Here is a 14298-nt window from a genome sequence, read left to right as displayed (position 1 = left end):
GGTGAATTTTAGAAGAAAAGTTTTCTACTTTTCACACAAAGAAACCCAAGCACCAAGAGCTATGTATTGTATAGAAACGCTGAGGTGCCAAACAGCCACCCCCCATGAAAAGCTCCATCTCTGTGGTCTGGTCATCTGCTTTGTTTCTTATCCCATAGGAATCCACACAGAGTTTTGGGGTCTGCATATAAACTGCTAATAAATGTAGACTTTACATACAACTATTACTTTTACTAATATGTAGCATTGTTCGGTGTTAAAAATACTATTCATTTTGTTTATTTTAACTCCTGTTTCTTTTGATTGGTTATTTCTTGGAAGCAATTCGAAACGTTTATATACTTTTTATTATTTGCTTTTTAAAAGTTCAACATGTATGACTTAGCCATTCAGATATGAAGCCTCTTTCTTTTTTTTCAAACTCAGGATTATTACAGTTCCATCAGGAGGTTACTGACAGTTCCTTAGGGGTTCAGAAAATTGCCTTAGGGAATCTGGATTTAAACTTAGTAGACCACTAATTCTCCTTCCTAGAACGGAGCGCTGAGCTTCAGATGTCAAACAAATGCATCTAACATGGTTTATGTTGCATACGTTCTCAGATCCTTCTAATTCCCCCTGATGCCTCTCTTGGTAGTCTATCAGGCTTTCTGACAGTCCCAAAGAACAACCTGACAGTGTTAAGGATGGGTGTCAATTTGCCTCCCCAAATCAGGCCTCTGGAGTGAGTGTTCATTTTCCTATCCAGAGTTAAGGATGTGCTTATGCTGGTGACCTGAGTCTTTTCCATACTAGCCCCTGGCTCCAGGGGGTATTGGGATATAAAATGAGTGGGTGTGGTTCCCAGATTTTGCAGGGAAAGTATGCTTAGTTCTCTGGGTCTAAGTTCCCTCAGGAACCTGGTCCACAAACCCTTGCTAGAAGCTTTTTGCTTAGGAGTTGTGAAGGTGTGTTGGGGGTAGGGTGGTAAACGTCAGCATGAAGTACAAATTAAATAGCATCCAATGAGCTCCGACAGACCAAACCACAGAAAATACCAATTCCCTTCTCGTGGGTGTCATGAAAACACCAACAAATTAATTGATCAATTAGCTTTGTTACATCATCCTAAAAAGAAAATATGACCATAAAGGTATGGTTTGTGGTTATGGGGCTGATCCAGGCTGAGGAAGTTCGGACAGAAATAACTATCGCCAACAATTAATTCGACTCCCGCCTCCACGGCCACAAAGCAGATTGGTGCACATCTTTTGACACTATTTCATGGACATCAGATTGGTTATTAAGAAGAATGAGGCTCTTGGGATGTTTCCACCCTCATTCTGGGAACCCTACAGGAACTGGCAGTTTCCAAAGCAGCTGCCTACAGTCCTTGCCCATAGAGTTCAGCCTGATACACATCTCTACTCCCTTGTTCAGACCCTTCCCGCTAACTTTCTACCCTGGGAGCCGCCAGTGTAGGAGGTCCTTAGACATAAAGGCAATTGAAGCAGAGACCCTGGCGAAAAGCCTTTGTCGACCTGTCAGAGATCATAGTCATCCAGACACACAGCTGTAAAAAGATAAAGGAGAGTGTGGAAGGGGTGGTTAGTGATGCTTTCAATCTAAGGAGGAAGACTGGGTGTTAAAGAGTTTAGTTTATCAGAATCAGCACTTCCTAGTACAAGTCAGTGTCAGTAGCTAAAGAAAAAAAGATCGTTATGAGCGGTGGGGAGGAAGCCATGCTCAAACATGCAGTGCCATGACAGAAGGGGTCCGGGGGACTTCTCGTCAGACACATGCTGGTAGGGAGGGGAAAAGTCCCATTTACAGAGTCCTCACAGCTGGTGGACCAGACCATGGCTCCAAGGAGTCATCAGAAGTCTAAGTTGCACAAGGCCATGATGTTAGAAATCAGTGTTGGTGTGGAGTATGACAATTCCCCACAGTAAACTCGGTCCTGGCGTCCCAGCACAGGTGCCCCCACTTATCAGTCATGGCCTTCTACACATGACGTTCTATGGGCTCTGGGGTCAAGTCCCAGGCAGGACGCTGCTCAGTCCCCATCCTCAGCCCCCTTCTCCTTTCAGTGCTGCTGGACTCAGTCAGCACTGCTCGCTGAACTGATGTTGGGTGGATGGAATATTCAGCATATGGTAAGTGAGGTGCAGGGAATTTAGGGGAGGAGTGGACAGTGGGCGGCCAGGGAACAATGGATTCCACTAGCTGTTGGGCGGATGACTCACCATCAGGAGGACCCCACTCACACGTACCTTTTGGGTACAGGTCCAATCGCCTGAAGTTCTTACTAGTGCTCAGAAAAAAGATGCTGTCCTTAACTAAGCTTTGTATCTTTGCTCTGTAAGTTTATGTGCTCTGACTTCTCCGTTCTCGTAGATTTTGTTTTTAAAGGCCGTTTTCCTGCTGCTGGCAGCTCACCTGAATAAAAAGTCCTCAGCCTGCTGCTTGTAGACGGCAGGAGAGTGGTTGTCTTGGTTAGGAACATTGCTTGATGAGGGGGTAATCATAGTATTGGGATCCCATAAGGCTGTCAGTAAGTTTCTTTAAGAATTGGCCACATTTCTTGCTGAGAGTTAAGATCACAGCTAAGGAAGGTTTCTAGGGCAACTGCAGGAAATATCTTCAACCATTCTGGCCACACTTAAACATCTAGTAAAATCGCTTCTTCAGAGGAGTGGATTAGTTTCTACCCTGTTAACATTGTGCTTTTTTTCATTCTGAATTACATCATTGTAATAAAATGACCAAAGTTTTTTTTTTTTTTTTTTTTTTTTTTTTTAAATAAACTAGTGAGTTTCAGATCCTACGACCAACATCTGCTCACACTTCGTAGGGGAGATCCAGACATTTTTCCAGAACATAAACTACTGAGCAGTTGCCACCAGTCTGAAAGAAATCTGCCCCTGCTGGTGACCAGTATAGGGAAACACTCAAATTATATTACTTTGTGTAGAACTTGAGTTTAGAACATCTTAGAGTCCCAGCACTTTTTGCCTTAAGACTGATATCGAAGTCAATTTTTAGAGTTAGTTCCAATCCACTGTGGACTAGATCAGGTATCCTTTAGTGTTTGGGATGGTCCCACCTTATTTCATAGAATGTAAGTATCAGACATCCTTTGTAGAAACAAGGATGGCTCTTCCGTGAGTCCTGGACTCGGGCTGTAAATGGGACTACAGGAGGGCACAGCTGCCAGACACAAGGAGGGAGTCCCCAGGATGGTAAATGGAGAGTGAAGTGAGGGGACATACACAGGGCTAAGACACGTGGGGGTGTGACACAGAACAGACTGGGAACAAAGAACATGCCAGACAAGCTGTGGACGGTTTTGACCGTGTCGCCCAATCAGTCCTCAGAGAAATGAGGTCCATGGGGAAGCCCCTGCATGCACGGGCACTCTGGATAGTTACTGGTGTTAGTTTCGATTTCCTGATCCGTGCAGCCCGCATGTGTCTCAGGGTGTGACGTGAAGTAAAACTTTTCAGTTAGGAGAGTGCAGAATGCATTTGACTCCCAGGGCAGGTTCTGAATAGGTATTTGATTTAGTGGCAAAAAGCCACAAGCAGAGGCTTCCTTTTTCTCTCCGTCTGGTGAGAAGTGTTTTAACAAGGTTGTGACAGGCACAGTATTAACTAATTATTTTGTCACCGCTATGCACTTAATTAGGCTATAATTTTATTTCCTTTGCTGCAAGGGTCAATCACGTGCTTCTTGATTACGCTGAGCTCTCCAGTCATGGTAATTGCCAAGTGACTTTTGCTTGATTTGTTCCCCCTGCCTGGGGGAGGGCCACTCTTGAAAAGTGACACCTCGGTAATCACAGCCAAACTGCACTGATCCAATTTCTTATTTCAGAAAGTTCTCAATTTGTAAGAATTTGATGAAGCACTCTTACTGGCTCTGGACAAATACAACCTTTGCAATAGTTATATATTTCTCTTTTCAAAATTTCAAGGTTGCAATCTGGGACTGTGGTTCATTTTAGAACAATTATGGTTTATAAAACTATTGGATATAATGTTAAATAGCAGTGCTATAAGGCTAATTTACAAAGCATGTTTCTGGGCAATAATTTTGATTAACTCTGGTAAAAATTTAAATTTGAAAATTGTGTTGTAGCTAACATGGTTTTACTATAGAGAGCAACTGGAGTGATCAAATTTCTTGAAGCAAAATATTAAACCAAAGCCTGTCGTGTTATCAAATTGCCACGTCAAGGTTGCAAGGAATGATGAATTCTGAATGTGAATTGAGAACCAGAGGAAATCTCTCAACTCTTTCAAATTGATTAGAAAATATGAGACCAGAGGGAATCAGTAAGCCCGAGGTTCCAGGCTGCGGTTCCAGATTTATTTCACTAATCAGAACAAAGAGTTTTACCTTCTGTTCACCAGCGTGGACGACATCATCAGCACCATGCAAGCCACATGACAAAGTCACATGATACGCACGCACATGATTGGTTGAAAGGAAAGTGGAGGAGGTCACATGGAAAATACAAAAAATTAAAAACTGATGTAAACAATGGGCAGGGAGAAAAATCAACAACAAAATCACAGACTAAATAAAAGGAGAAATCAAATTAAATTAGCAGCATATATAAGAAACATTGGGAGGGCAGGAAAACTGCCCAGAAATAGAAGAATAATAAATTATAAAGAGCATTTGGTTAACAACACCAATAAGCATTAGATATAGCTGCAACACTGCATATTAATATCACATCAAGGAGCGTGAACACTTGTTTGGAAATGGGGAGGTGTTTCTGTCAGGACCCAGATGTCAAAGTCAATCCAGGAGACTGTTAAGGGAAAAGAAAAAAAAGCAAGTTATTATTCATAGATTCCAGAAATGTCTCAGCATCCTTGGGAAATGAAGGCAATGAAACAGGTCATGAGCAATCAAGGAAGAGTCCTGAGCCTGTTAAGCATAGACTGTGAGCCCTGGAAAAGAAGACTGTATTAGATTAAAAAACGCAATTCGTGTTTCCACTGGTGGAACAAGGACAGGGAAGAGCTAAACGGGGATAAGTGGGTGCCAGCCAGACACGGGGCCTCACGGGTCTCATCCTATATCCTCATCTGCATTTCCACAATCCTCTCAACACCAAATGACTCTCCCCAAAGTCAACACACACATACAGGACAAAGCCAATGCAGCCTGGGGAACATTTTCCATTCTGTCAGTTGAGACAATGATTCTCTTGCCACAAAACTGCAGACTCTGAACTGCTGGCCCAGTGAGCTGACAGCCTGACATTAAACAGGTGTGAGAATGGACGAAGTTGTATCTTCAGGCATGTGGCTGCCCTGATAGGAAGTGGAGCTGAGATGTGCAGTGTAACAAACAGCTTTCTTGTGTGGATTCATGTACATTTCTGTTGGTCTTATATTGTATCCTACATTCCAATTTGGGACTGAAGGATTCTGACTTCTTAAAAATCATTTGGGGGTTTCCCACTCTACTTTTCATAGACCTGGGAAATTTTAGGTGTTGCCAGTTGAGAGATTAAGATATCTTTCTGTCCAAAGAACTATGCTGATTAAAAATAATTAGACATAAATGCTTTAGCCAAGTTACAGATTTCCATGCCACCATGAGATAACAGAATGTGTGCTTTTGATTGCTTGATATGACCCTAAGCTCACACCCAAGATGTCCCACAGAGAATATATATGTATATATACATAATTGAGCAGGTTCTCCTTTGATTTTATTTAGAATACCTTTTTGCACTCATTTTTGCAGATTAACAAAAACATGCAAAACCAGAGATGTGTTTGTTTTCAAGTCCACTGATGGCTGATGTATTTTTGCATGCTCACAGCTATTTGCTATTAGTCCCACTGCAGTTCTCATGCACTAGAGCACGTTCATGTTAAATAGACTGATGCCCAACTTTGTTTATGACATGCCTCTCCTTTATTTCAGTATCAGTGGACAATTTGGGTCAGCAGTCAAGGGGTTCAAAATAAAGCAGAACGAAGCTTTCTTCTTTTAGATGTGACAACTAAGCATTTGTCGGGGGGCAGAGAAGTCTGATGGTAAAAAATTAAAGACATGTCTGGGGAAAAACATGTCATTCCTCCTTCATGAAGAATCTTCAGCGGGATTGTATTTCAGTGACATGGAAGACTAAACTACAGGGAGACACCTTCCACATGACACAGCTGTGTGAAGGCATCGTGTAGCTTCCTCCCACTGTGTGGAGACACACACTGCACCAACCTGAGTAAAGGGCAGAGGGACACTGCACAAGAAAGGGGGTCACTAGCTGCACTCCTTTTCCAAATGCAACCCCCCAAAAAGCTGCATCAGACAAATTAAAACTATGTGAACACAGCTCATCGTCATGGCCTTTGCTGACAAAATGAAACCTCCAAAGCATCAAGAATTAAAATTCATCGCAGCACACACCAGAAGGAACACCAAGAAAGCAGACTCTTAACTGCATTCTGCAGAAGAAAAGGAACCATTTCATGCAACACACTGAACCAGGAAACTTCTCTGTTTAATTATGTATCAGAAGCCTTGGCTCAGGGAGTGGGGGATATATTTTGCATACCTGCTTTTGCCTTCCCACCCCGAGTTACTGCTTGATGGTATAAATGTTGTTTGTTCTGGAACCCAGAAATATTATAAAACCTGAAACCCCTGCATAACTTTTGTGCCTGAACACAGCAAACATGCACACCAACACTCTTCCTGTTTAGTTTGGGGCCTTAAGTCTTCAATACACATCACACTTTGTAAGAGCATCATAAAGACCAGCTTGGAAACTGCCATGGTGTTGATTTAGGATCATATTTTCCATGATGGCAACAGACAGCCCATTCTGATGTTTGACTGTTGTCAGGAGCTGCCATTTGGATTTTCAACTCCGAGACAGTCTGGGTTAGGTTTCCTTGGTCCAGCTTTTTTCTAACAGAGGAAGAATCCTGAAAAGAGCCTGCAGGAGCTCAGCTCCTGCATGTGTGTGCTCTCTGTGCATACTGAACCAAAGACAGGTGTGCGCCAGGAGGCAGAGACGCCCTCCTTCCCTGTGCACCCTCCACCTTTCCCCAGACAGCCATTTCCTCCTGCTTTTTCCCCTGCTCTCAATCCTGCTGTAACACTCTATGCAGTGAGTGTGCATGAGTCAGGGCGCGTGCGTGAGTGGGGTGTGTGTGTGTGCTTCAGAGGGAGGGACGGGCGAGAAGGAATTGCCGTTCTTTGTCTGCTCAGCATTTCCCTAATCCTTTTCTATTTTTAACGTGAAAGTCAATTTGGAAAGGCCTCCTCATGCCGAGTATTCTCTGAATAATTACCCCCTTTCTTTTGGGGGATGCGTGGTTTGCTCTCTCAGCCAAGCAAACAGCATGCTTAGGAAACCATTCTGTGCTAGGAGCCTCCATGCATTCACAACTGTTGCTTTTAATAAAAAGAGGAACACCAGGCAGTGCTGTAACCCTGAAGCTGCCTCCACAGCAAGTAGCAATCAGGGGTGGGCTGAGAGCGGCTCAGCTGGGTACTCACTAAACAGTTCTGTGGCGGTACCAGCAGTTAAAGGCCAGGTTGCTATGGAAACACGAAGGACAGAAAGGGCACATCAAGGTAAAGGCGAGACTGTAGATAAACTCTTAATTATGTATTATTACATATATTTGTGCAACTATTTAAATACAGGCATCACTATAAAGAAAAGAGCTGTGATGAAGGAGACATCTCCCGCTCCTTCTTTCCTGGTGTATCAATAATAATATAAATATTTAGAAACACTGCCATTTATTCTAACTATTTATCCCAGCTGCTATATTCTGGGTACTATGTTTTGTATTTTTTAAATGTTTAATTTCTGATTTTCACAAACATCTCTAAGGGAAGCATAATTTGCCCTTAACTTTAGAGATGAGGCATCGGAGGTTCGGGGAAGCTGAAGGACTCCTCCACGGTCACGGTACTGCAGGCAGCAGTAGCAGGGCTGGGACCCCAGCTCAGGGTGACTGGTTCCAAAGCTGAACGCCTGGGGGGTTGCCTGGAATGGCATGTGTGGAGTGGTGAGCATGTTTCTGAGTCAAAAAGATGGCAGAGGGTGGCTCCTGGGCTTGGGGTTTGAGTCTCCTCCGAGGCTGACTCCATCCATAATGGCTTCTGCTAGACAAGGATGAAATCAACTGGGCAAGGCCGCCCTTCCTGCACACTTGCTGCACTGTGATGCTCCAGACCAGGACTGGTGCTGCAGCCCGTACCTGCTCAGCAGCTCTGCGTCTTCCACCTAGAAAGCTAGGTTCAGAACTCCAGAGAGCGCCAGGCCCGGAACTCTCTCTACAAAAGGACCAGAGCCACAGAATGAAACGGCTGGCACTGATCCTCGGTCAGTCAGGATGACAAAGCCTGAGACTGACCAGTTAACGTTCCTGTTGGGTCACTGGTAGTCATCCCACATGGGCAAAGGCCGTCCTGATAAAAGCTGAAAGCTGGAATATTTGCTGTTTTCTAAGGGAAGTGGGTGCAATGCTCATTCAATTTTAGAGAAAAGAAAACAGGCATTGCAAAGGGTTAAATAATTTCCCTGAGTGTCTACCGCCAGGCACATCTGCAAGCAGACACTGTTTATTTTCCCATATTTATTTATAAGAAATGTATGCATTTCTTATAAATATTTATAAGAAATGTATGCATTTACGGATAAAGTGAGAGTTATAGGTCTTACTCTCTGATTTCACTGCTGGAGTCTAACTGTGCCAATTAAAATAAAGGATAAGAACAAAACACCTCAAAGGATTTTGTATAACCCTGTAGAGCAGACATTTTTCTTAGTAAATTCCTTTGGCTTTTCCAAATATCAGCTTTGGTCCAGCCCACTGGGAATCCTGAGGACAGGGCCAGCTGTGGCAGCTTCAGGGAATCTGTCTGCAGGTTTCTTATCCAGAGCAGTGCTCTTCTCTTGCCTCCCCTGAAGCTGAGAGACCCTGAAGCTACGTCTCTTTTTATTTGATTCTCTAAAACCCGGTGTGGTTCTTCACCCTCTAAGCTGAACTATCATCTGGTAAAGGAGATGACATTAGGCAGATAAATCGGCTGGTGGAAAGCAACCTGCAGAGAGACGGATGAAGAAAATGATACTCACTAGCTGGTGAAGACAATGGAACAAGGGTAGAAGAGCTAGCAGGAGCTGCTAAGAAAGAAAAATAAGGTGAAACAAAGAAGGGAGAGGGACCAGGTCCCGGAGCACACAGAGACCGGGTGAAAACGGAAGTGGCCATCTTGGGGTGTCAGCTGAGGAGCGTGGAGTGTTAATTCGGGAGGAGAAACACCGTGCATGGAACAGGTGGCCGGCAGACCAGCACACCAGCTGACGGCAGAGCTCTCGAACTTCAAACCAGGAGGGCGAGCGGCTGCCAAGCCCTGCTGTTCAGGTGAGGGTCTGGGCCAGAAGCAGCTGCAGAAGCCTCAAGCCCTAGCTGAAAACAACTAGCCAATTCAGCAGCCCCAGCTGTCTGCACAGGATCAGAAGGACAGCAGGGAAGGGAACCTAGACCTCAGCTTAAGGTGAACTCTTAGTGGGTAAAAAGACTTTGGTTTATTATGTCACATACCACAGACATGTCTCCACACAGGCACGCATTTACGTGTCTGTGGCACGTCTGCAAAGCTTTATGTCTCACTCTCCGATTTTAATAGGTGAGTGGAGTGGAAATAGACATGGTGCGGCTCATGGTCATTTGTCAGACAGGTGATACGAAAAACACTGCTGCCCTCCTGAAAAATTCCTCCCGAAAGTGACTATGTGGATGTCGCTAAGGCACCGTGAATGACAATAACGTTCCATGTTATCTCTGCATCCCCAGAAAAATGGAAGGCAGATAAGATACAGGCTAACCAAGTTCTTTTAGCAGCTTTCTACATGGTGGATTAGAACTGTGAATCCAAAACACGTGGAACACTGAAGGATTTTTAGTTTCTCCTCGACAAATACCCAGAAGTTGTCCCTTTAAGAGCCACAAGACAAAAGTCCTTTTTGGGAGCTAAAGATTTGGAAAAGCATCAACATGTTGTCAGCGTTGCTTTAGTGCTTGTGGTTGGGCCCTCCTTCACCTGCCGGGTGAAGGTATCTGATTAAAACATCAAGTACAGGGGCTGGGGATTTAGCTCAGCGGCATAAGCGCCTGCCTTGCAAGCGCGTGGTCATGAGTTAGATCCCAGGTAACGATAAAAAAAAGAAAAAAATAAATAAATCAAAACATCGAGTACACTGTTCCTGAAATCAGAGGAGGATCGGTTCTAACTCATCATGATGGGATGGCCTAGTTAATTCAAGTGAAAGTGTATTTCTCTTCCTCTCTCTTTTAATTTTTGGTTTGGATAATTTGCACAATTGCTAATATTACTATGGCAAAGGAATGGACTTTTATGTGGTTAAAGCACAATATTCTAACACATTCAATGCATACTTGCATATGCCACTTAGGGGTCAACAAATGAAAACAAAAATCTCAAGACACTTTTTAAGAGTCGACACTTTTTAAGAGACTCCTATGTATGCTCTATGCCTTGCAAGAAATGGTCTACCGTATTTTGCCTCATGGCATAGAAGCAAAACAGGAAGTAATGCTCAGATAATGAAAACATATAAACTGTGGCTCAATGATGGAGAAAAAGGGTTCATGATATACTGCAAGCTGTTCTGTCAGGGAAGCTGCTCCTCCCAAGGCAAACAGAAGTTGGGAGCCTCTTGATACCATGCTGGTATGTGGCTTAAAAATACATGAAGCAGGGCACTTCCTCAGGCTAGAGTTCTATTTGTTTGTCTAGAGTTACAGAGACCTCAAGACCATCATACACATCTATGAACTACACACAAAGGCATTTCCATGCAAGTAAGCCATGCTTTCTATTTAGCAGTATAGAAGCAGGATAGTTCAGCCATTGCAGCTTTCATTAAAGTCCCCTGTTCATCCTGCCTTTGATGTATCCCTGCCCCTGAATGTGCAGAAGTCTTTTAAGGAGCGTCCTTATTGAGACATCTCAATACTAAGGCTAAATCAGTAGCTTCAGCTGACACCTCCCAATCTAAGAGTCCGGCAGCCAGTCCTCTGCTCAGCATGCCACTCCCTGCTGGCCCCATGCCTCCCATGCCTTCCCCTCCCTGATCCTGAGGGTACTCACAGGGCCTGATTGTGCTGTCATAGGAGCAGCACAGTTCTGTTCTGCAAAAATTCTGCAGGATAGGAGTGAACTGTCAACGGGCAAGGTGAGCCAGTGATGGAAACCAATACCACTGGCTCTTAAACTTGCAGAAAACACACAGCTAAACTGATGGATGATCTTGTTTTCCTGAGCTTAGGCAACCTTAGTGCCTTCCGAGGAGTAGTGGTGAAAATTTAAAGTCCTTCCTAAAACCTGTCCTCACTTCCTAGTACCAAAAAATGGGTTTTGTTACAGCAGTGGTGAGTGCTGGTGTTACCCTCCCAATAGTGCACTTTGCTTGGACAGAGCTGGGAGCTGCGGGCTGTCCCCTGGGCCAGGCCCATGTTAGAAACTCTAGGAGTATGATATTCTCATATGCATACCACTTTTTTTGCTTAAATTCTCAACACAGGAACACTAAATTCTAAAACTATGTCTCTGTTCTACCTATTCAGAAGTTTGTTTCCTTGTTCTTTAAAGTATAGCTTTATTATAGCTGTGACAAAAACAGACTTTCTATGCCACTGCTGGTACATTATGCAAGATCTATCTGGAATGAGGGTGATGCTACCACCCTCCAAAGGGCTTCGTGGAATCTTGATCACTGAGCCATTTTCATGCTACCAGACAACACGACAAGGTTGAGAGGTCTTCTTTAAAAAAAAAAAGAAATTAAAAAGCAACCTAAAACAAAAGCTTTAAACATTTAATTTTTAATACCAACTTTAAGAACACAACCTCTAATACCATGAAAATCTCATCTTTATCAGGCCTAGACTGGCAATGAATGAAAACCAATGTTTCATTGGTTGAAGTCCAAGACCTAGTTACCTTGATTCGATCCTAAAACTTCAGTCCCTCATGAGAAACTCGATAGCAGTCCTCTCCCCCGCCTCCCTGTCTTTGGTATACAAACTAGCCCTCATCTATTGGCCATATTCAGAAAAGAAGAACCCCAGAGACTCATCTGAAGGATGAGCTAGGGACTGGGGGAGGATCTTGGAAGAAGAAGGACTTGACTTCTCCCACCTGGAGGGGCTCCCCGGGAACTCCCTGGAGGCACAGCTGGCAGCCCAGAGCAGCCCAAAGTTGTTCCTTCTACCTGACAACTCTACTCCACACCCTGGCATCCTCCCAAGACGGTGCATTCAAACACCAACTCAGCGGAGAGTGTGGAGTAAGCACTTGCGTAAGAACTCCACATTTAGCTACTTAGTTTTGCTGCCGCTGCAATATTTGTGAATAAATTTTAAAATAAGTTTCCCTGAGTGTCTTTCAGGAGCCCACAGGTTTTTGTGAAAAGAATGTGAAGCTTCCCGAATAACTTGTCTCCTGGTCTGTCTGAGTGGTGCCTCCTACCACTCCTGGCTGAGCTCAGCCTGGGAAGAAAGCGTTGAGTCACAGCAAAGTGAAGCCTGGAGACATCTACAAAGGCCAAAGAGGTCAGACCAGGGGTCAGGCAGAGGTGTACACCCTGCAGCAGTCAGCACACTGTCACCCTGGGCCTCTGTGTGCTGCATCTACAGTTTACATGATCTGGCTGTCCTTCACGTGGGAACCCCGTCCGCCATCCTAGGCAGTAGAATTATTAGGTCACTTACAGTGTGCATTTCTGGGTTTGGGAAAGACCTAACCAAACCCAGAAATGCACACTGTAAGTGACCTAATAGTCACAAACACAGCTGACCCCACAACAGCTTCCTGCAGGACAAAATTCAGGCCACACTATTAGAACTGCAGCTGGCTGTGTGGAGGGGTCCCCAGACAAGTCTTCTGAGCTTTCCAGCTGATAAAAAAGCAAGGAATCAGTTGAGCACCGTTCTTTTATTTCCTAAAGTGAATGTGAAAACACGGATTCTACTTCCCTTGGAAGGCATGCCGAAGAGCGGCTGGCTGAGGCTGTGATCACTTTTGGGCATACTGGCTACTGGTGAGGTGGTGCCATGGCTTGTTATTCAGGGACCATCTGCAGACTTTCACCATGCTTGGCTCAGTAAACATTATCTTTGCCACAGGCAAGGGTAATCATCACACACAAAATTAATACACACAATTTCCAAAGACACAGAAGTTGCATGCTCTAAAACAGAGTGTTAGCCTCTTGAAGTAACCTACAGACGTTAACAAGGGTACAACTAGACTAAGGTCAGTGTGGTTAGAGCCCAGACCGTGTCATCTACTTCAGCCTCTAGGGGACAAAAAAGGGGACCAAAACTAAATTAAGAACTAGGACTAGCAGATGTTAATGCTATGGCAACGGGTAATGAGGTATGAAGAGGCACTTACGTGGAGGAGGGCTATCTGCATTTCCCATGGATGGAACACAGACGCAAAGAAAAGCCAAGAGACAGACCCAAGGGAAAAAAAATAAGATGTAAAAGAAATGAACAGAATACACAGAGCTGGAGCTGGAAACTCAAATTATTAAATTACTTTCCAATCCAGAAAGAAGCAATCCCTGTAGAAGGAAGATGAGATGGGCTTTTGTACTTTTGGGAAGAGGCAATGGGTCCCTTTGCAGGGTCCTGGCTCCCAAGACAAGGGGGCAAAGGCTTCTCCCATGTGCATTAAATCCAGGAGCCAGAGGTCACGCGGAGAGCCTTGTGGCTACTCCTGAGTCCCCTGCTACAGCGTCTTCTCCAGCTGGACAAACTCCAGAGCCCCAGGGCAGTAGCTCTGGTCTGTGGAGGGAGAAGGCCAGAGCGGAGCTCGCCCTGAGCCTGGCTGCTGTGGGAAGCGAGGGCAAAGCCGTACAGGCACGGTTTGAGGGAAGAGAATGGTGGAGGGAGACAGAGATGCAGCCCTGGGAAGGATCTGGGAGAAGCAGCTCTGTTAGAAGAGCATTTGAGGTAGAGAGGACATGAGGAGCGGAAATGTCCCTGGCCACAGCCGGCCGTTTTGTTTGTCATGGTTGAGATTTCGCTCCTGCTCATGTATCCTACATTGGTCTCTGTTTCTGTATGACTTAGTATCTCTGCTGCCTCAAAAATTCCACCACAAATTATGTGAACTGTCACAGTCTGTGATTTTCCTTCAAGTTACAGATGCTCAGGGCCTCCAACCCCCCACCCTTGGGGTTCCTCTCCACCCCTGGCAAAACTGTTCTGGTGGTGCGTACGGCCCCCATCT

At 44.7% G+C, this 14298-nt stretch overlaps 1 protein-coding gene across 14 annotated transcripts in view; it reads right to left on the bottom strand.

The window, feature by feature from the left end:
* Positions 1-14298, bottom strand: part of Ncam1 (neural cell adhesion molecule 1) — a 287828-nt gene that overhangs the window by 23883 nt on the left and 249647 nt on the right. For 8 of the 14 annotated variants that reach the window (XM_063255767.1, XM_013155502.3, XM_063255765.1 and 5 more), the window contains one exon: positions 13456-13470. The exons of the other annotated variants lie outside the window; for them this stretch is intronic. In XM_063255767.1, coding sequence (XP_063111837.1) covers positions 13456-13470 — 15 coding nt within the window. The remainder of the gene's footprint in view (positions 1-13455; positions 13471-14298) is intronic. 14 annotated transcript variants of the gene reach the window in all.

Source organism: Cavia porcellus, unplaced genomic scaffold, assembly GCF_034190915.1.
Source record: "Cavia porcellus strain 051 isolate PalLab524CR breed Dunkin Hartley unplaced genomic scaffold, mCavPor4.1 scaffold_9, whole genome shotgun sequence".
In the NCBI taxonomy this organism is placed as follows: domain Eukaryota; kingdom Metazoa; phylum Chordata; class Mammalia; order Rodentia; family Caviidae; genus Cavia; species Cavia porcellus.
Note: the sequence above shows the minus strand (reverse complement) of the source record. Positions and strands in the feature narration are given on the sequence as shown.